The 23,835-nt window shown below is 37.3% G+C and overlaps 1 protein-coding gene across 1 annotated transcript in view; it reads right to left on the bottom strand.

Annotated features, from left to right (window-relative positions):
• The window catches only part of CCDC122 (coiled-coil domain containing 122), a 29,560-nt gene extending 5,945 nt beyond the window's left edge, over positions 1-23,615 (bottom strand). Inside the window, exons 1-4 of the mRNA XM_078147593.1 lie at positions 23,310-23,615; positions 11,291-11,406; positions 6,331-6,729; positions 5,468-5,584 (exon numbers count right to left, since the gene is read on the bottom strand). Coding sequence (XP_078003719.1) covers positions 5,468-5,584; positions 6,331-6,729; positions 11,291-11,404 — 630 coding nt within the window. The 5' untranslated portion in view covers positions 11,405-11,406; positions 23,310-23,615. The remainder of the gene's footprint in view (positions 1-5,467; positions 5,585-6,330; positions 6,730-11,290; positions 11,407-23,309) is intronic.
• Positions 23,616-23,835: the final 220 nt, after the last annotated feature.

Below are 23,835 nucleotides of genomic sequence, written 5' to 3'. Positions count from 1 at the left end.
AGAAAAACTCACGTCTCCTGATATCGGTACTGGTTATTTAAAGGACATTAACTATTAAACAAATAAGAAAATAGAATACTGGGGCTAGTGGGGATTTTGAAAGCTGATCTAATCTATTACACAAAAACATACCTAAACTTGGATCATGATGATGATGTGGGAGACATAGCTCATACTACAGGTATAGCTCCCTGAAATACATAATTTTGCATACTGGGTATGGGTGGGTTAACATCAATAGCAGCTTCTTGAACTAAACGGTGGTGGCAATGAAGTCAAACTTTAGTTTTGGTCAAACTTTTTGCCCAAGCTGCCTGACCTCAGTGATCTCAACTAAATTTAAATTTAAACTCTTTTCTATTTTAAATATTCAAAAGAGAAGCTTTAAATGTTTTTTCTTAATTTTATTTTTATTTTCAGTTCCCTTTACCCATTAAGAAAGCAAGAAATATGATATCCATTCTACATATGAAGTCATGCAAAATATATTTCCATATTAGCTGTGGGCTTTAAACTTTATTTTACTAACCCATTTTAAGTTTTTTCATTTTTTTAAATAGTTAACTCTTTATATACATCATGAAATATTGGAAAGAACTGGATTAAGAGTCAGGAGAGCTAAGTATCGGTCCTGACTCAATTAACCAGTAAACATTTAATAAGTCAATCACTATGCTCAATACCCGGGACACAAAGAAAGACAAAAGGGGGCAGCTAAGTGGCACAGTGGATAGAGCACCGGCCCTGAAGTCAGGAGGATCTGAGTTCAAATTCTGCCTCAGACCAAACACTTGATACTAGCTATGTGACTCTGGGCAAGTCACTCAACCCCAATTGCCTAAAAAAAAAAAAAGGCAACAGACAGTCCCTACCCTCAAGGAGCTCACAGACTGATAGGGGTGGGGGGGAGACAACCAGCAAATGCATATACATGCACTAGCTATACACAGGATAAATGGAATATAATTAACAGAGAAAAGGCACTAGAATTAAGAAGTATTGGAGAAAGCTTCCAGCAGAAGGTGAGATCTTAGCTGGGACTTGAAGGAAGCCAGAGAAACTAGGAGGTGGAGATACGGAGGGAGAACATTCCCTTCTGTACAGGAGACACAGAAAATGCCTGGAGCTTAAAGATGGGAATGTCTTGTCCTTGGCAGAGTCAGGAGGCCAGTGTCACTGAATTGAAGAGTATGGGAGAGTGGGGTTTAGAGCAGGGTGTGTGTGTGTGTGTGTGTGTGTGTGTGTGTGTAAGAATGGAAAGGTGGGGGTGTGAGGGGTTGATTATAAAGGGCTGTGAAAGCCACATAGAGGATTCTGTATTTAATCCTGGAGGTAATAGGAGCCTCTGGAGTTTATCTCTTTGACCTGGTAATTTTGGAATTTGGCTACTACATTCCTTGGTGTTTTCAATTTGGGATCTCTTTCAGGCAGTGAGTGGTGGATTCTTTCTATGGCTATTTTACCCTCTGGTTCTAGGACCTCAGGGCAGTTTTCTTTTATGATTTCCTGAAAGATACTGTCCAGGCTCTTTTTTTCATCATGATTTTCAGGTAGACCAATAATTTTTAAATTGTCTCTCCTGGATCTATTTTCCAGGTCAGTTGTTTTACCAATGAGGTATTTTACATTTTCATCTATTTTTTCATTCTTTTGCTTTTGTTTGACTGATTCTTGCTCTCTCATAGAGTCATTAGCTTCCATATGCTCAATTCTAATTTTTAACAAATTGTTTTCTTCTATTAGATTTTGTACCTCCTTCCTCATTTGGCCAATTTTATTTTTTAGGGACTTGTTTTCTTCAGTGTACTTTTTTTCCAGTTGGCCAATTATATTTTTTAGGGACTTGTTTTCTACAGTTAATTCTTGTCTTTCCTCTTCCAAGCTATCGATTCTCTCTTGCATACCTCTCATTTCTTTTTCCATTTTTTCTTCTACCTCTCTCATTTGACTTTTTATCCTTCTTGAGCTCTTCTAAGAAGGCTTTCTGGGCTTCAGACCAGTTCATATTCCCTTTTGAGGTTCCAGATGTGGGTTTGTTGATAATGTTGTCCTCTTCAGAATTTCTGCCTTGATCTTCACTCTTCCCATAATAAGAATCTATCTTACGTTTCTTTTTGCTCATGGTGTTTGCTTATTTACTGTCCTTTAGAGATTGGGCTCTCCTGCTGGGGAGCAGAAGGCACTGACCCAAGCTTCTTGTGTTGGGAGCCTAGGGCCTGGTACATGGCTTTGTGTACTGGGGCCTCCAATGTTGGCAGTTGGAGGCTGTAGGATTCTGGCAGTTTACCTGGTGTTGGGCTGGAATCAGGAACACTGGAACTCTAGGGGTAGGACTGGATAGTGTGGCTCCTGGAGATTTCCTGCTCACCCAGGCCTTTCCTTCCTTTTGCTTTCTTCAGCTTCTTTCAGATGGATGTTGTAGGGTGTTTGTCCACCTGGGGCCCCTTGGAGCCCTGCTTCCCTTAGTTTTGCTGAGGCACTGGAAGAGCCTGTTGCTGCAGAATGCCTAGGCACCTGGTGGTTTTCTGAGCTGGTTTCCACCAGTTCCCTCCCCTCAAGAAGGCACTGGGGGTCCAGGTGTTGGTGTTTGCCTGCTCCACCACCTGGGCTTCAGGATCTCTTCCTGGTATGATGAGGTGGGGGTTTCCACTAGCTTGCTGGGATGCCTCCCGTTCTGTACTGCTCCCTTTTCCCCAAGGTAAGAGGGGCCTTTCCAGTTAATTCCTCAAGATACCTAGGCTCCTGGACTGTTGCACCCCCATCTTCTGGTTCAGCTGTTCCAGGGTTTTTCCTGGGGTGATATTTTCTGGGATTTCAGGGGTTAATAGGGGAGGGTAAGAGAGACTCACCTCTTACTCTGCCATCTTGGCTCCCTCACAACAACTTTTTGAGTTATTATTCATCATATTTTCAAAATGTGAACACAAAGACTCAGAGAGAATAAATTACTTAGCCATGGTAAAACACCTAGAAAAAACACCTAGTAATTGTATGAGATGTGACTGAAACTCATATATTACCTGATTCCAACACACAACAGATACTTAATAAATGCTTGTTGCTTGATTCCAAGACCAGTGTTTTTCCCACCATATCATGTAGTGTCTTACAAAAACAGCAAAAGGTATGATGGATAATACAGAATTATTTTAGCTTTGAAACATATATCCTTTCAAGAAATATGCTATTTCAAGAAGAATACTTGTTAGCTGATGGTTTACTGAAATTTCTTCAGATTCAATAAAAATTAATGTTTTCAAGCTACTATGATTATTATTATTATATGTTATGGTATGCATAACACATTAAATACATAAGTCTTTGCTTTTATAACAATCTTGGGGCATCTAATTTTTTAAGTTTTATTTTTTCAATTCTAATATTACGGTAGCATTAACACAGAACTACTTTTAAATGTATTAAAGGTAATAAAGCTAAAGTTATAATGGAAAAGATATTCTTGACAAAACTGGCTGTTATAAGGCTTTGAAACAGTTCATTAATTTTCAGTGCATGAAGTTATCTGCTGAAGTGATAAAAAATGAAAGTCTCAGATTCATCCACCCTTCTATCTAAACATCAATGCCACTGAAATAGATAGGAACTTTTAAAACAGAAGATTTAACATCTGAGAATATTAATCTTGGCCAGAAAAGTAATTTTTATTTTCATTGTTGGTGAAATGTAAATTATACTCATGGTCTATGGTATAAGAGCATTCAGTTTGTACTCTCATATTTTTCTAAATCAGATGAATTAAGTTAGAAACAATAAGCCATTTCTAAATTAATACTTTTAAGATGCATTATTTTCGGATTTGCAGTTTTATTACAGATTTTTATTTTTAATCTATTTTCTCTCTATTATAAATTGCCTCCTATAACCATCTGAACATTAATTGTCACTAAGGTGTCACTGTGGTATCATACTATTATAAAATTCAGTCCTACTTAAAGCTGTATATGCGCTATTAAAAAAAAAAGTGATGATTATTCTTTCATTAAAGCCCACCAAGTCTCCATGTGGCATTGTGATGTCCTTGAGCTTTCCAAAGACTGGATTAGTAGAAGACAAGCTTTGTCTGTTCCTTCTAAGCTGGATAGTCTTAGGCATGGATCAGGCAATAAACTGTACCTCTGGTGTCTAGGAGCCTGCCTTACTAAGCGCATAAAAACTCATCAACAAAAGGTTGGCCGACAAGAGATGAACTTTTAAGAAAGAATTTCAAAAATCACTTATTCTGATGGGTAACCCTTTACCATTTCTGGCTTCATCCAGACCCCCAAGCTGCTATTATATCTTTTATTGTGGGATTAGTAATCATACCTACTACCATTCCTGGAAATGAAGTGTCAGTCAACAAGCATTTATTAAGGGTTTACTATGTGCCAGGAGCTTAGTAATGCTGGGGATACAAAGAAAGGTAAAAACATGTTCCCTTCCCTCAAGGAATTTGGCTTCTAATAAGTAAGACAACATGCAAACAATTCTGTACATAGGTGGGGAGGGGGAGCAGGAAGAAAGGACTTCTTACAGAAGGTAGACTGAAGCTAAGTCTTGAAGGAATCCAAGGAAGCCAGGACACAAAAATGAAGAGGCATGGGGGGAAGCCAGTGAGACAGTCAGAAGATGGAGTGTCACGTGTGAGGAACAGCAAGAATTCAAGTGGGACCCAATCCTAAAATACATGGAGGAGAGTAAAGTGTAAGAAGACTAGAAAAGCAGGAGAGAGACAAAATGTGAGGGACTTTAAAACTCAAAGTAAAGATTTAATATTTGATCCTGGAAGTAAAAGGGAACCTGGCATTTAGGGTCAGATTTGTGCTTTAGGGAGATCACTCTGGCAGCTAAGTGAGGAGAGACTTGAGGAACAGAGACCAACTAGCAAGCTACTGCAGGAGTGAAGATGAGAGCCTTCATCAGGGTGGTAGCAGTGTGAGGAGGGAGAGGTGAATGGACCCAAGAGATGCAGTGGAGGTAGAAATGACGAAGTCTTGGGAAGAAATATCAGTTTGGATTCTTTTCCCTAGACATTTCTGATCAAGGATACTGTGTTTTGGTTCCACATTTGGCGTTTTCTTAGCCTCGTGCTGATCAGATGATGTCCAAGGATTCCTCCATATAGAATACTGTCTACTCTAAGGCTCCCCCCAGTTCTAATAATCTATATTCCATCTCCACTATTTTGTGGTAACAGAGCAGCTGTACGAATCAGCGAATCACAGCTTAAAGAGTAAAAATGAGCAGGGCCAGCCCACCTTTTGTGGTGAAGTTTTGTGAGTCTCTGAAAAGTAGGATTCCCTGGTCACATTTCAAAATCCGACAAATGAATTTAGATTTAGTTTTTTTAAAATTTCAGATTACTGACTCCTCTGCCTTCACTAGAATGGAAAACTGACAACTGTATTAAAATTATGTGATATAGAACTGAGATTTTAAAAAATTAACTCAAATATCTAAAACTTACCTCTATTTCTTTTGTCAATTTTTCATGTACCTTTTTCTCTTCCTCAAGCAAACTAGTTTTCATGGAGATAGATGCCTTTACAGCTACAATTTTATCCTTTAGATTCATAATTTCTTCCTATATATAAAATTGAAAGTACACGGGTGAATTGAAGATGAATATTAGTACATAAAACCTAAAACACAGTTATCATTGTGATTTGAAAAACATACCTAGAAGCTGTTAAGCATCATTTAAATATTTCTATTCTACATAACTAAAATTAGATCAAAACCCCTTAGATTCTGAAACAGAACCAAGAATCAAGTAGAAATAAGACACAAAGATAAATGGTAGTCATGGTGGCTACAGCCCAGCAACAGCACGAAGAAATGATTGACATCCTAAATTTTGTCGCTCCCAGTCTTCAAAGAACAGCAGGAAAAAGAAGAAGACAGCTTGAGGTACAAGCATTAATTCATATTATTTCCATATCAGCATCAGGCATACTAAAGTGATTTGAGCTGGTTTGGATCTATTAGTCTGGAACCAAGTGCTCGAGCACTTCTTTGAAACACAATTTTTAACCACAAATGGATTAATTGCTCATAGTATTTTTTCCTATATATTTTTATAAATCTGATTTTATTTCATTTTTAGTTATGCCTCCACACATTTGACACTGTTGTCATTCACTTCAAACACTTCACAAAACTGAAAAGAATTACGAAAGCCATCTGAGCAGCTTATGAATCTAGTTAAAACAGAGTTTAACAAGTAGGCCTACTGCTTAATTATGAGTTAACACTCCCTTGCCAGATAATGTATTATGTAGCACTTGCAAAAAATAAAAATGATAAGCTCTAAAAAAGAATATTTCAAACCTGTGCTTCTTTTATCACGTTTCCTTCTGGATTTTGGAGATCATGGGTCAGTTCCTTTTTCTTTGTCATTAATTTTTTAATTTCTTCTTTTTTCAGATGAAGTTCAATCATAAATGGCCATTTATTTTCTGCCTCAGCAATACCTTCTTTATATATTCTTATTTTCTGATCATATCCATTATTTCTTATACGGAACTCTTCAAACTCTTCTTGTGCTGTTTCTATGGAAAATTTGAGCTTTACATTTTCTGCATGTAAGGATTTGATCTGAGCCTCTAGGCTTCCACAACGAAGCTTGGTTTCTTCTATTTTACTTTCTTGTTGATAAATGTGCTTTTCTATTTCTTTGGTCTCTGCTATGACAGATCCTATTTGTTTCTCAAATTCACAGACTTCATTCTGTAATATAGTTCAACATTATCATTATTAATTCATGATATTCAACATCAGAGGAAAGTCGTTTTGATGCATAATACATGCAGGAAAATCACTTAAACAATCAGAAAAAATATGTATTTCTCAGATTTGGAAAAACTGATATACAAGAAAATGAAAATACAATGAAATCTCAGAGTGATTTTTAAAAATTTCTTATAGAACTTGGAGCTCTATTTTCTACAGTTTTCACTTACTTTTAGCTATGAGGTTTTTATTATTTGGTCCTAACATTTTATTTTGACAATACGTTAAAAAATTTGTGTTAATAAGCATAACTCTGTGAAATAATAGAAGTAACACAAAGAGAACATGTGTGTGGTAAAGTGAAAAGAGCACTGGAGAATATACCCAAAGACTTAGAGTCTAGTCCCAGCCAAGAGACCTTACAGAAGATTTTTAACCCCTGAATTTCATTTTTCTCATATGTAGAACAGGTCTACTTACTTATACAGTCTATTTTGTAGAGCTGTTGTTAGTGTCAAACAAGATAAATGTGGAAAGTGACAAAGAATGGAACATATTTTTATTGTTATATGATAGACAAGTCTAGTACTTAACAATCAAAAACATGTTGCCATACTGCTATCAATGCTATCACAGTTGATACCTTGATATCCATGCCTAAATCCAGAACTAATCTAAGAAAGGAAAAACATCACTTGCTAAGGAATAATTTCAATTAAGATGTTCTTGAGGACCACATCCAAGCATGTGAATTGTTGTTGAGTCATTTCAGTCACATCCAACTCTTCCTGACCCAATCTGGGATCTTTTCTTGCAAAGACACTGGAATGGTTTGCCACTTCCTTTCCCAGCTCATTTTGCAGATGAGGAATTGAGACAAACAGGGTTAAGTGACTTGCCCAGGGTCACACAGCTAGTCAGTGGCTGAGGACAGATTTGAACTCACGAGAGTCTTCCTTACTCCAGGACTAGCACTGTTATTGTGCCACCTAGCTATTCCAAGTATGTGAATTAGGAAGTCTATAAATATGTCTAAACTACTCCAATTTAGACAGTTAATTAGGGCAGTTAAGTCTTGGCACATGCTAAAAAAAATTTGGAAACTTATTAGACTTTATATAAATGCATGGTAGTCTTCATTATTATTGTTGTTGTTGTTGTTGTTGTAAGTGGTGATGGTGGTAGTAATATATTTTCAAGTTAAAATCTAATTCTCAAAGATCTTTCTACTAAAGTCTTCCTCCAATGACTTAACATAATGTAGACCTAAACTTGAGCTCATGAAGACCATGCTAGTGGAATTCAGGCTCTGAAAGGTCCCATCAGGCTAAAAAGCCTTGGGCCAGGGCTCCAGGGACAGCCTGTTTGACAGCCTCTGTGTCTGCTCTCCAAAGACCAACCTACTCTAAGTTTAGAAAAGCTAATAACCTTCAAGTTGGCCACCCTGTAATGAGTTTTGGAACAGCTTATAAACAGCTCATAAAATACTAGAAAGATTACAATCTGTGGTCATGGAACCATAGATTTAGAGCTGGAAGGGGCCTTAGGGTTCATCCACTCCAGTCTTCTCATTCTGTGACTAAGGAGAGAGAGGCCAGTTGAGGGGATTTGCCCTGCCAAGACTCCACAAGTATTAGGTGCAGAGACAGGATTCGAACTCTTTCTACGGGGCAGTTAAGTGGTGCAGTGGATAGAGCACTGGCCCTGGAGTCAGGAGGACCCGAGTTCAAATCCGGCCTCAGACACATGACACTTACTAGCTGTGTGACCCTGGGTAAGTCACTTAACCCCAATTGCCTCACGCCCCCCCCCAAATAATAATAAAATAAAGTCTTTCTATGATACCATACTACCATTCTGAAAGGACAAAATAAATCACTAATGAAATCATAATGAAGAAGCATGTTTAAAACTGAAACTTCACAATTTTCTATTTCTTAGGTTTGTTGTTATGGTTTTTGACCATAATAAGAGAAAGCAAAGGAGAACTACCTTATGAATACTCTTATGAACTCATATGAATACTTATGCGAAGCTTCTAACTTGAATGAGGCTTAGATATAGAACTCTAGGAGGTAGCAGCAGTGTACAGGGTAACTCATTTTAAACAGTAGAAATCTGAATTTGCTACAAATCTTATGTAGTCACTTGAAAATGGACAGAAATTTTGGTGGTAGCTATAGCTGAAAATTAAATAAAAATCTTTTTGTATAAAGAGTTTTAAATACTTTGTTCCTTGTCTATTTCTCTTTTTAGCCATACCCATGAATTATAATCATCTTCAGTGCTTTGGTACCAAATCAACCAGTCAATAAGTATTTCTTAAGCATCTACTGTGTACCAGGAACTGTATTAAGTGCTAACAATGCACTTAACATTTCAATGAAGGAGACAAGTACATATAAAAAACATGTATTAGAAATATAAGCTTACATATAGATACACAAAGTAGTTAATATAGGATACCATGGGAAGGAGGGCACTAGCAGCTGGGGCAATCAGGAAGAATCAGGAAAGGCTTCATTCAGAAGCCAGAGCTGCGTCTTAAAGGAAAAGAGGGATACTATGAGGCAGAGGTAAGGTGGAAGCATATTCCAGACAAAGTGAGACAGGTGCAAAGGTATGAAGATTTAAAAATGGAGTACTGTGAGTGAGGAACAGAGAGATCAATTTGGCTAGATTGCAAAATGTGAGAGGAGGAATAGTGTACAACGAAGTTGGAAAGATAGATTGGGGCCAAGTGTGTAGTGCTTTAAAAGCAAAATGAAGGAGTTTATATTTTATCTTAGAATCAATAGGAAGTCACTCGAGTTGTTGGAATCATGTGGTTAGATCTGTACTTAAAGAAAAATACTCTGGCAGCAGTGTATAGAATAGACTGGAATCATGAATGACTTGAGGTTGGGAAAACAATTGAGGCTGTTGCAAGAGTCTGCAAGAGGGGCTGAGTGCCTAAACTAGGGTGGCAGGTATATGAAGAGGGAAAATGGATCAAATGCGAGAGATGCTGTGAAAGTAGAAATGGCAAGATTTGGCAACTGACGGGGCATGTGGGGTGAGGGAGAATTGGGAGTCAAGAATAAGGACAAAATAATGAACTGAGACCTGGAAAAATGGTGGTGCCCTCGTTAGAAAGGAAGAAGTCTAGAAAAGGAGAGGATTAGGGGGAAAGATAAGGATTTCATTGTTAGAGAAACAGTATTAAGTTTAAGGGACAGTTAGGTAGCAGGCACAGTGGATAGAGTGCCAGGCCTGGAATCAGAAAGACTCATCTTTCTGAATGCAAATCTGGCCTCAGACACTTATTAGCTAGCTGTGTGACTCTGGGAAAGTCACTTAACCCTGTTCACCTCAGCTCCTCATCTGTAAAATGAGCTAGAGAAGGAAATGACCACTCCAATATCTTTGCCAAGAAAACCCCAAATGGGGTCATGAAGAGTAGGACACAACTGAAAACAACTGGAAAGAACAACAATAATTGAGTATAAGAGGGACTGAATGAAGCTTAGGACAGACAATTGGGATAAATATATAGATCTAGGAATGATATGCATAAAGATGATAGTTAAACCCATGGGAGTGGATAAGGTTACTCAGAAAAAGAAGAGAGAGAAGATAAAAGAACCCAGAATAGAACTTTGGAAAACACCAACAGTTATGGGGTATGATGTGCATGGTGACTCAGGAAAGGAGACTGAGAGGGAGTAATCCTCTAAATGGGAGGCAAACCAGGAGAGGAAAGAGGTGTTGCAAAAACCTGGAGAGGAAAGACTATCTAGAAGGAGAGGCTATCAACAGCATCAAATGAAGTAGTCAGGTCAAGAAGGATGAGTACTGAGAAAAAAACCTTCAGTCTTGGTAATTAAAATAGCACTGGTAATTTTGGAGAGAGGAGTTTCGGTTGAGTTATTAAGGCCAAAAGCCAGACTGTAAAGTACTGAGGAAGTAGAAGCAGCGAGTAAGGAAAGCCACCAGGCTCCATCCAGGTTAAGAGTTATTAGTGGTCTACAATTTTGAAAATATTGAATTAAAAGCTGTAAACTGAGTTAAACAACAAAGAATTCATATACGCACATATACAAGTGTGAACCCTGACTTATATAATAGTTAGTATTTAAATAGTACTTTAAGGTTCTCAAAGTATTAACATGTATCCTCTCAACAACTCTAGGAAGTAGGTATTATTATCTTCATTTCACATATGAGGAAACTGAGGCACAGAAAGACCAAGTGGTCACACAGCAAGTAAATATCTGATGGAAGGATCAAACTCAGGTCTTCCTGATCCAAGTCTTCCACTCTATCTACTGTGCCAACTAGCTGCTTCAGTGGCTGCCTTTATAAAACACTTGACTATTTTGTATTAATTTTATGCTCAGAATGACACATTTTCTACATAATTACAATGTTCATATAAATACAATTTAGGTACAACTGAATGGTTGAAAAAGCCTCCTAAAAATGAAATGTCATATCACCTTTAATCATTTCTCTTATATTAATGCAGAAGTTTTAAATACATTTAATATTTTATTAAAGGCACAATGAATGAAATTACCTGTAACTGGAACAGAATTTTTTTGTTTTTCTCTATTTCAGATGTTTGGGATTGCTGTTGCTCTACAACTTCCTTTACAACATCAGAAAATGAAGAATCGTTTTTCTTAGCCATACCTGGAGAGAAGAATCAGTTCTAAATTAGGGATAAGAATACAAATGATAAAATGAGATAAATGATAAATGAGACAAATAACAAAATGAGATAGTACAATGCCTGGCTCATAGTAAGCATTATATAATTGTTAGCTATTATTAAATGTGCTAAGAAATTGCGTTTCCTTTCTACTAAGCTCCTAAGTTTCTTTTTCACCATAAGTACATGAGATTTGGGACCAGTAAGCTTCCTTTCTGTGAACGTAACTGAACCCAAAAGAAATTATGAGACAATCTGAATTCTCCACGTGGATTTCTGATGTAGTTACACCTGCTTCTTTATTGAACATGATGCTATTTTCTCATTTTTTTTTGGTCAGACCATTTCTAAATGTATTATAATTACAGTAACACAATAATGCCATATATTATAATTAGGTTGATGTACATTCATTATATATACACATCTTAACATACACATTTCTTTTCTAAACACTATACACTCCTCCTCCTGGCCAAATTTAACATCCTCTCCTTGATCCCACTTTGATGCTGGTAACGTATCCCATGTTACAAGAACATTTCTTACAGTAGGCACTGTCCTGGTCCTCCCATGACTGTTCCTTTGTTATGTTCTGCTCTCCTCTCCTTCCCATTCCCTATTGGTTGACACAGAGGAGATCTCAGCTCACAGGGTCTTTTTCTTCTGCCTCTACAGTATCCCATTTCACCTCCTCTGGCTTATCTGCTCCATCTTAATTAACTGATTTGCCAATTCTAGATTGATATTCCTTAAGTTTTCTCTATTTTAACCTACTGTCTACTCTTGAAGTTCACCCTAATTTTCAAATATCCTCTAGGATATTTCCATTTTACTTCAGGTTCATTGGTTTAAAAATTGTATTTTGCTCTTTGCTATAAAGTCCACTTATCTCTGTGGAACAAGTAGGGAGACGAAAAAGGTAGACATAGCATAGAATTGTTCTATTTCCCAGGAGTGTGCACATGTATCAATCCTAGACAAATCACTTAGGAAATGAAGAGGAAATTCTGTTTTTACTGACCCACTGATTTGGTACATTAGCACTTAAGAATCTTATCAGTTACAGGTTTATAGTCCCCTTCACCACTTCAATAAACTGAAAAATTAAACTTAAAATTAAATATAAAACAAGAGGAATCCCTTCAGAAAATGACTGGCGATGGTGGGAAGGGTTGGATTGAAGAGCACAGATTAGATTTTCTGTATCTGCACATGTGGCATAAGTTGGTTATATAATAAATGCTCACTCACTAACTACAAGTATTGAACACAAATAACTCAGAGAAAACATAAGAAAACAGACATAAAATAAACAGACATTTAAATAAATAAGTGGTACCTCTTTAAACTCTGTACAAATTAAGGAAGATATTTGAATTATATTTGCACACAAATGAAGGCAAAACCATTACTGAACAAGAAGTATCTTCTCAAGAGATAGACTACCTATTAAATGTCTGTCCTCTATTATCCTAGACCTCTTAAATCTGATGTGAAAAAGAATATATAAGAAAAAGAAAGCTAAGACCACCTGAATGAAGAGATTTACTAGGAATTTGGAAAGACTGAGATAAATGTCTATGAAGCCACTGGAATTACAAAATCATAGCAATTTCTATGTGAATGAGGCTGTAGGAATCCCCCAGTCCAGTCCTTCATTATATAGCTAATCATTTCTTAAGCTATTATCCTTATGCAGAAAATGCTGAAGGCATCCCACCCACACTGAGAAGTTAGAGCAACATGGTTCTGTCAATTCATATTCTTCTTTTCCTTTTAACCTCACTCCAAGACTAATCTCTGCTGTGAAGGATATCATTTACTCTTTTCACTCCATTATTACATGTTCCTTTTGCTTTTGCATACGTAAATAATTTGTAGTTTATTAGTTCAGGTGTTTGTACCAGCACAGTGTTAATGAAGTCAAGACCACAAAATCTCCTGTGGAACAACTGGATTCATGTGGCCATAGGCTGTTTCCAATCATAAGATGAATGAATCATCTATGCCAGTAGTTCTTAACCTTTCTTGGGTCACTGACCCTTTCGGCAATTTGGCAAAGCCTTTGCACTTTTCAGAATTCAGAATAAATGCATAATATAAAATACACAGGATTACAAAGGAAATCTATTCCATTGAAAGTCTCATACATATATCTATCTATCTATATATATATATCTATATCTATACACAGAGAGAGAGAGAGAGAGAGAGAGAAAGAGAGGAGAGAGAGAGAGAGAGAGAGAGAGAGAGAGAGAGAGAGAGAGAGAGAGAGAGAGAGGAGAGAGAGGAGAGAGAGAGAGAGAGAGAGAGAGAGACAGAGAGAGAGAGAGGAGAGAGAGAGAGAGAGAGAGAGAGAGAGAGAGAGAGAGAGAGAGAGAGAGAGTTAGTTAGTTAGTTCACGGATCCTAGCTTTAGAACACCTGATCTTTCTAACTTAACAAATGAGGAAACCTATGGCTCAGGGAAGTTAAGTAATTCCCTAAGATTCTAATGGGGAGTAAATAAAATTCAAAATCAAATTCTCACTCCAAATCAAGTGTGTCTTCCACTGTGCTTTATTTATCTCCAAGTTTCTTGACCTCAGACCTTACATTTTCACTTCATATTTAAACTAGATTGTAAACCACTGAAGGACATTGACTGGCTCTTTCGGGTCCTGCACAGTGTACAAAATAATAGGCTGCTCCCCCATATCCTCTCTAACTAAAGAGGAAGCCTAAGAAAATGGCCGACAACACAAAAGATAGTTAAACAAATCAGAGGTACATTCACACCAGAGAAATACACTCACAAAGATATATAGCTGTTAAGAAAAAATCAGAATTATTTCAATCAGTCCCTACAATCTTGTTGTTGTTGTTTGTTCTTGAAGAGGACTGTGACATCAGGAAAGTGATGCCATAACTTGCAAGTGAACGGATTTAAGTGAGGGAGGGCTATGCAAAGTCACTGTAATCTACAAAAATAATGAAGAGGAAATTAAAGGTAAAAAAAGAAATACTGCCATCTATTGTTAAGGCCTTGAAATTCCACATGTTAACAAATCTGAAGGGATCCAATAGTGTTGACTAATTTAGTGATTGAAAAAAAGTAATATATTTATTATAGCAGACAATCAATCACATATATGTTTGTATATGTGTGTATATATATGTGTATATATACATATATACATGTAATATACATACATATATATACACATATACATACATATATGCTTACTGGTTGGGTAACTCACTGAACCTCTCTTAGACTAGTCATCTTCTCATCTGTAAAATGCAGACCTCACAGGGGTGTTGCTCGCAGCAAGAATCAACTGAGACAATACATGTAAAGTACTTTGCAAACCTTAAGGTGCAGTATAAATGATAACAGTGACAGTAACAACAACAATAATAAGTAGCAGTAGTTTCCAAAATGTGAGTCCCAGACATTGAAGGATCTATGGAGTTATTATAAAGGTTTCCCAGGAATCTATGTATTCACTAAGTATTGCCATTTTGATCTTTATCAAACATAATTTCTATAGACTGAATAAAGAAATGTCTTATACACAGACATTTGTTTTGGGCCTAGACTTGTACTTTCACTAATAAAAGAAACTCCCCGTGAGAAAATTTCTACCAATTTAGATCCACACCTACCCAGCAATTTATTGGCTTAAGACTTGAGTTGCTTGGGGCACTAAGAAGTTAAATTACTTGTCTATGGTCACAAGGTCAAGATGTGTCAGAGCTAGGACTTGAAAACCAAGTCTTTCTTCCCTTGAGGCTGGGTATTACCCCATTCTTCCTCTCATATCAATATAAGTATATGTTATAATTGTACTATATATATTGCTGTTTTCCAAATGTATGTAGAAACTGATGTGATAAAATATAAATTCATTGAAAGACAAGACTGGCTTCATTTGTAGCCTTTTGTCATTAAGTATTTTCTAAATAATTATCACAATTTCATAGTCATTCTCACTATTGCTGGGGAAGGATACAATATTTTAACATTAAAAGGGAGGACCTTCACTTTTAAAAAAGGTAGAGAACTGCTACCCTAAAGAATGTAGCCATAGAGGAAAAGAATAAGATTGGATCACTGTACTCAATACTACCACTCAAAAAGCAGAGTTAAAAACACAGCAAAAACCCTCACGGAAGGCAGAAGACATTATATTAGAGATACTTCTTCTGGACTTTTGAGATCCTCTGGCCCAGAAAAAAAAAGAAGGGGGCTGCTCTGCACACTCACTCACTCCAGAAGAGCTCCATGCTCCATTTTTCTGGAGGCCAAAAAAAGGAAGGCATCTTGTCAGCAGCCATATTTACTTGTATGCTCTCTTCACCCTACCACTCCCTATCTGTTGTCCTGATGTTTTAACTCTAAAATAAGGAAAAGAAAGTTATATAACCTGCCTATTGACTTCCTTGTCTTCTCTTTTAGACTAGCTTAAATGTTCCTTACTCTTTGAAGCCTTTCCTTAATCTTTCTGTAAGTAATCTCTCCCTCATCTGGTCTCACAGTGCTTTATACTACTATTTTAAGATTATAAATTCTTTGCGGCCTAGCATTATTTATCTTTACATTCCCCACATCTCTCAGACTGCACTGCACAAAGTAGGTGCTTAAAAATCTTTGTTGAATAAATTAATTATATGTATAATTTTCACTTGACTGTGAAATTGGTTCCTTTGAAGCTAAGGTTTCAAAACTAAAGCTGAAGCTGGAAGGGAAGGGGAATGGTTAGTAACAGCCATTTACAGTAGAGTATTATTTAGAGTAGAAATTATTTAATGGAATAGAGGAATTTTTAATTATTTTGAAACATGCCCAGCAAAAACTTTATGTTGACAGGTATGGCATAACTCAGCTTGAGTAAAAGTTGGAACTACTGAAGCTGAGTCATAGATATAAAGGCCTGACAGACCCATAAACAGGGCTCTGAGAGGCTAACCAAAAGGCAGATAATATTTAGCAGAAAGGCCTGCTGATCTTCTGAGGTACATATACTCAAGAGAAGTTATGTCATCATTGGTATTTTCTCCACTGTGAAAGGAAAGGATATGTAAATAGTATATAAGAACATCTCTTTCCCATGACAGCTTTGCTCCTTTGAAATATTCCTTTTCTGTTTTTCTACTGCCTGGTTTAGAAAGGAAAGGAAAATTAATTTCTACCTTTGACTATAAAACACTGGTACTTTTTACACTGGCTTTGTAAACTAATATCTCTTTGTTCCGTGTGAAACCACATTTCAGCAGGGGATGGTCCCTGTACCTTGTGTTTATTAGCACAGTTGAATGATATCTTATCCTGGATTCTTAATCAGTATATGAAGTATGGAAATGGAAACCTTGGGGACCGTCTGTATTGCAGAGGCCCTGTAATGAGAGATAGATGACCTTTAACATCCCTTCCAGTAGTAGGCTTCTGTGAGGCTTTTTCCTATTCATCAGCTAAGCAGAGGCATAAGACCATTCCTAACTACTATTCTAAACTGCAACAGAATCTCTGAATCTCAACATTTTCTCTCTCTCTCATTCATTTAGTACTTCTCATCTGTATATCAAGAAAAAAATAATTACTACTTGTGTCATTTCCACTTAAATATGAAGCACTCTATTCCTTTTTTGTTTTTAATGTTTAGTATGTTATTTTTATTTTTTCTTAATTACACATAAACAAAATTTTTTAACATTTTTTTTTAATTTTGCATTCCAAATTCTCTCTCTCCCTTCTTTCTTCCCTCCTTGAGGAGGCAAGCAATTTAATATAGGTCAGACATGTGTAGTCAAGCAAAATGTTTCCTCATTAGCCATGTTGTAAAAGAAAACAGAAACCACAAAAAAGAATAATAAAGAAATTTTTTAAAAGTATGCTTCAATCTGCATTCAGACTCCACCAGTTCTTTCTCTGAAGGTATATCATAAGTCCTTTGGAACTGTCTTACAGCATTGTGTTTCTGAGAACAATTAAGTCAGTTGGTCATTGTACAACATTGCTGTTACTATATACAATGTTCTCCTGGTTCTGTTCATTTCACTTTGCATCAGTTCATACAAGCCTTTCCAGGTTTTTCTGAAAGCATCCTGCTTGTTATTTCTTATAACACAATAGTATCCCATCACAATTATATACCACAGTTTATTCAGCCATTCCCCAATTGACAAGCATCCTATTTCTAATTCTTTGCCACCACAACAAGAGCTGCTTTAAATATTATTGTGCAAATAGGTCCTTTTCTTTGATCTCTTTGGGGTATAGACCTAGTAATGAAATTGCTGGGTCAAAGGGACAACCATTTTTTGTTTCATTCTTTTTAGACTGGATATTTGGTTCTTCTGAAGGAGCAACTTTATTAGACTCCCCCTCTCCTATCCCTTCACATGGAATGACAGGAGTGAGGCAAAGAACAAATTGAAAGAGAATGTTTGGGAAAACTTTGGGGGCTTGGTTGACACAGAGGAAAGATGACAGAAACACTGCCATTATTTGACAGGTGTCATCACCCTCATGAACTAGTTGAAAAATGTTGGAATACTAATCTTTTATGTGCATGACCACAGAAAGGGAGAGCTAAGCATGCTCTGCAGTCATCTCAGAAAGTAGTACTTATTTAACTCAAAGCATGAAATTGAGGATTAGTGTTGGAAAGGACCTTAGAGGTCATAGAGTCTAACCCATATCTGAACAAGAATGTCCTCTATTATGCCCCTGATAAGTGGTCATGCAACTTTTACTTGAAGACCTCATGTGATAGAGAACTCACTACCTTGGGGGATGCCCCATTCTACTTTAATAAATCTCTAATTGAAAGAAAGCATTCCCTTAAGTCAAGCTGAAATGTGCCTTTCTTCAACATCCATCCCTTGCTTCTGGTTCTGTTCTCTAGATCCAAAGAAAATATGTATAAGTCTTCCCTATGACAGCGCTCCAAACTCATAGAAGGTTATTATGGTCCCACTTCTTTTTCTCAAGGCTAAAAAGCCACAGTTTCTTCTGAGGAACCTCATATGACGTGGCATTATCTCCCCCAATTGAATGTAAGCTTCTTAAGGGCTAGGATCATTTCATTTTTGTCTTTCTAATGTCATCCTTGCCACAAGTCCTTTCCCCAAGGCAGAAGAAATGATGTGAACAAAGGTGTGGAGATGAAATTAAGTAGGATGTATTCAACTAATAGTGGTTAGCCTAATTTGGCTAGAGGAGAGAATTTGGAAAGCAATGAGAGATCTGACTGAAAAAGAAAAGTTGGGACCAGATAATATAGGTCTTTGACTGCTAGGCAAATGAGTCTGAAACATACTTGGCATACAATATTAAGTCACTGGGGAAAAAAAAAGCAAAGGACTAATTAGTGTGGTATATTATTCTGGTAGTCAGTCAATAACCATGTATTAAGCACCTACCATGTGCCAGGTACTGTACTAAACAACATGGATACAAAGAATGGCAAAAGACAGTTCCTTCTCTCACTAAGTTCAGACTCTATGAAGGATGAATTGGAGTGTCTTGAGAGAGTAGAGATGTGAAGACATAATGGAATCTGTTGCTATAATCTAGGTGGATAATAGTGAAAGGTCTGTACTAGAATGCTGGCAATGGAAACAGAAAGGAAAGAATCAACGACAAGAAAGATTGCAGATATTTGGGCAGGATTTGATAATTATACCTAGAAGATGAAGGAAAATGAAGTAAAAGACAATAGTGAGGTTTCAAATGTGGGAAATGGGGTGAATGGTATGTCAATCAAGGTACCATATACAGAAAATGAGAAATCAGGAGAGTATGTTTAGAGGGAAAGATGATTTCAGTTGTAGACATATTAAATGAGACAATAATTGTGAATTTTTTAGCTTTAAAGAGAGAAGAGATTTAATAGCCTCTGGGAGTATATATAAGGTTAATTTTATAGATACAATTGTTTTGTTTTTACCCTTCTACTTAGTACAGAATGAGGCAATATGATATAATAGGACACTGGCATTAGCATCAGAGGACCTACGAACAGTAAACTCCTTGAGGGTAGTGTTCATCTCATTTTTTTTGTCTGTATCCCTAACACCTATCACAGTGATTGGTGCATAATAAATGTTTTTTAATTAACTGACCTGGGTTTAGAATCTATCTCTCTGGAGTACTGATGTGACCTTGGGAAGCAATTTAACCTCTCTGGGCCTGTTTCCTTATCACTAAAATGAAATGTTTAGACTATACTTTCTCTAAGATCTTTCTTCAGTTCTAATTTTTATGATCAAAGAGTAAATGGGTTTGAATTTAAGTTTAAGGTATATGCTTAAAATACTTGGCTGAGTATGCTTAACATTAGAATGGGTTCTACAAGGAAGTAAAGCAGACAGGGAATTTTGTTGAAGAGTTTGTTTATATAAAGACAGGTTGAATAACAGGTCTCTTAATTTAAGACATGAAGCAAGCTTTATCTGAAGCTAGCCTCAGGAATTCCCTTGTCTATCCTTAAGTGTTGAGTAAATTCTAAACCACTGGGTGATGCCTGTTGTGCAAGACTCAACTGCTGGGTTGGTTCCCAGAAAATAAAGTTAAATTCTTTGTAAAAAGTACAGCCATGACCTAGCTCAGTGACACTTTTACTCAGAACAAACCCATAATTATGCTTTAAGATGCCCCTAGAATTGGTTCCCTCGATAGGGATATTGTTGGGGTTTTCCCTGAGTGTTAGAAATAGAAGCTCCCCATTCACTTATCTTTTCTCCTGTTTTAATACATTTTTTTTTGCTACTATGTTGTGACTTTTTGCCATGGTGTTCCCTCCCCATAGCCCCCAAACTCAGACTGTTTACAATCAAAATGAAGTTTTCAAATCACCTTCTCTAGGATTTTTGAAAAACAGGATTCATTCTTATATGTCTAGAATGGTGAAGTATGGTTTTATCTTAGAGGAGAAGACAGATGAATGGTAAAGTGGAAACAGAATCTGCTGGAGTCAAGAGAGCTTGATTCTATTGCTGGTATGTCACTAACTTTCTAACTTTAGACAAGTGCTTTTCCCTCTTGGGGGGTATCTCACTTTTCTAATCTGTAAAATAATTTGGCTTGACTAAATCATAACTAAAATTCCTTCTAATTCTAAACTTCTATGATTCTTCCAATTCGATGAACTTTTCATCTTTTTTATTCAAGTTCTGGTACTTCTTATCCAAGTAACAGTTAAGAATGAAGACTGTTTTCAAAGATATGTCTAACCCACAATCTCTTTTGGTCCTCACAACAATTCTGGGAGATAGGTGCTATTATGACCCTCATTTTACAGTTGAAACTGAGGCAAATAGATTTAAGTGACTTGATCAAGGTCACATAGCTAGTAAACATATGAGATGAAATTTGAACTTAGGTTTTCCTGACTCCCAGCCTCTGTCCACTACACCACCTAGGAAAGAATCTGATTTTCTACAAATTTTCTGCTTGATTACATTTATACAACTGTACTCTGGGTCTGTAGTCAGTTTGTTTTATTTTTTTTTTCCTCTCAAATTCCCCTGGCTTCAGTAGCATTAAGTTCAGAAAACTGCTATGCAAAAACTAAATAGGTAGACACTACATTGCCACGTTTTAAGTTGAAGTAAAGTGAGCTGAGTGCTTACAGTGAACTCCACTGAACACCTACACTCATGCTTCTCCAAAATGTGGATGTGACCCTAGGATCTGGAAAGTGCATGATCTGACAGGCCGTACCAAGCTAGAAATGCTTTGAGGGAGTACTTGGGTTGTCTGAGGACCAGACTAGTTAAGTTCAAGAAGGTTCATCACAAGGATGATCATAGCATGATCATTTTTTCAGCCACAGTAGCTGTCAAAGTATATCTACTAAAGTATAGAGTGTTTGTTTTCTAGTGGAGAGAGTACTCAAATTGATGAAATTACATATCTGTAAAAAATGGAAAATATTTTTTTTATATTTTGTTTTTAAAAATTTCCCCCTATATTTCTTAAAAGTCAGCTATACTGGTACCATAATGGAAATATTTCAATTGATTCAACTAAAAATAGTTAATAGCTAACATTTCTATAGCACTTTAAGGTTTGCAAAATGCTTCACACATCTCACAACAAAACCTGGAGGTAGGTATTATTATTATTGTCTTTACAGATGTAAAGATGGGAAACTGAGGCTCAACAAAGAAAAAGTTATTTGGCCAGGGTCACACAGCAAGTAACTATATGAGACAGGGGTGGGGAACCTTTGACCTTGAGACCACATGTGGCCCTCTAGGTCCTCAAGTGCGGCCCTTTGACTGAATCCAAACCTCACAGAACAAATCCCCTTAATAAAAGGATTTGTCTATAAAATTTGGATTCAGTCAAAAGGCTTTACCTGAGGACCTGGAAGGCCACATGTGGCCTTGAGACCGAAGGTTCTCCACCCCTGAGGGATGATCTGAAAGTAGGTCTTCCTGACTTCAAATTCAACACTCTATTTACTGCACCATACTTCCTCAGATTTGGAATAGCAAGAACTTCATTTTTTTCTACATTGCAACTGACTTTACTTGATACACAGGAAATCAAAGTCAAAGTCAGCTAGAAATATGCCACTTTCTCCTATGAAACCTTTCTTAGTTATACCAAAAACTAAAAAGCTTTCCCTTCTCTGACTTCCTACAGTATTTTGGTTGTACCATGCTTACGACATTTATTTCAGCTTGATTTATAATATATTGATGAATGTAGTTCCTCTACTGAATTGGAAGTTCCATGGCAGCAGGGACAGTTTTATATATCTTTGTATAATCCACACACAATTCCTTATTTGCAGTAGAATTACAGGATATTAGAGCTGGGAGAGACCTGAGAAGTCAACTCAAAAGGTCTCCTTTTAATATAAGTAAACTGAGGTCTGAAGAGGTGCAAGTCAAATAGTAGCAAGGCTGGAAGCAGAACCCAGGTTTGCCAACCTCCAGATAAATGCTAATTCTGGCACACTACATTGTCTCATAATGGAATCTCAATACCTATTTCTTGAATGACTGAAATGTTGATAATAAATGAATGACAGTTAAAACAGAACAAATTTAGCTATCCTTTTAGACAAGATACAGAGATGTGGTCTAGGCAATAAACTGTATCATTAGGTACTTTCTAAACTGATTTAAGGACCACACTCAAAAAAGCTATTAATTAAGGGGCTGATTTCAAATGTGAGGCAAGTCTATGGTAGAATGTCCTGAGATCAACTCTTGACCCTGTGCTGCTCAACATTTTTTGGAATGTCTTCGATAAAGGCAAAGATAGCACGCTCTTCAAGTTTCTTAATGATAGCTAGACTATGGATGGCAGTCAGTATCTAGTCTACAGTATATAATATTCATAATATATGGTATTACATATAATACCTATATAGATCTATATAGGATATATATAGATGTTTCTATCGATATAGAATATATCTATAGATGTTTCCATATCTATAGTTATTTCCCAAACAATTAGAACGTTGGGCTGAATCTATTAAGATGCCATTTAATTCAAACAAACGTTAAGTTTACTGCTGGGTTCAAAACATCAATTTCCCAAATAAAAGATAGGGAGTTTATGGTGAAACAATACCTTTGTTTTGAAAAAGATTACTTTCCAGACGGGTAGTTATAAAGGACTGTAGGTTCACTGTGTGTTTCATTGACTCTGTGCGCTCTGCATGTTGACTCAATGCACTCTGCATTAGTCAGACCACACGTAGAATATTCATTTTAAAATGGTGCCAACCTGCCCACTGTAGGGCTCAGGCAAACTACCACCAGCACTTAGTGCCCGGCACACAGTAGGCGTTTTGTTTCACCGACTTTCTGGTCTGAGCTAACTTGACACATGTGGAAACTGAGGCCCACGTGAGGCTATAAAAACCACTCACCAGCGCTTACAGGTTCTAGAACCAGGACTAGAACCCTGGGAACACCGCCTGCTCCGCGGCGTCCCGGGAATGGCGGTCAAGGCCCACTACCCTCTATCCTAGGCACTCAAGAAGCCGGTCACGCCCGGGCAGCACTGGGACCACGCCCGCTCCTGCAGCCGCACCTTCACACACCTGAGGGGCGGGGTATAGGCAGGTGCACGCGCCCGACCTCGCTCACGTCTCATCCAGCCTCGCTCTCAGATTCTATCCCTTCCCCGCCCCCTAGACTCTTAGCCTCGTTCTGGCTACTGCCGCCCCCCTACGTAATCCCTCTTCCCTCCCCCTCACGTCCCAGCCTCTCAGGTGAACCCTACCTCCCCTACCCCCCTCCCCAGCCCTGGCTAGTTCTCGGGCTCTTTCTCCAGGTTTATTTTCTTGCCCCACCCTCGCTTTAAGATAAGGCCACGCCTGGAGTTGGGGTCCGTGAGAGTGTGTATGTTGGGGGAAGGGGGTGGGGTCCAGGGGCTCTCGTTCCTAAGCCGGA

This window comes from Phascolarctos cinereus, unplaced genomic scaffold (genome assembly GCF_003287225.1).
Source record: "Phascolarctos cinereus isolate Bilbo 61053 unplaced genomic scaffold, phaCin_HiC Scaffold_7;HRSCAF=346, whole genome shotgun sequence".
Lineage (NCBI taxonomy): Eukaryota > Metazoa > Chordata > Mammalia > Diprotodontia > Phascolarctidae > Phascolarctos > Phascolarctos cinereus.
This window is presented reverse-complemented; position numbering and strand designations above follow the sequence as displayed.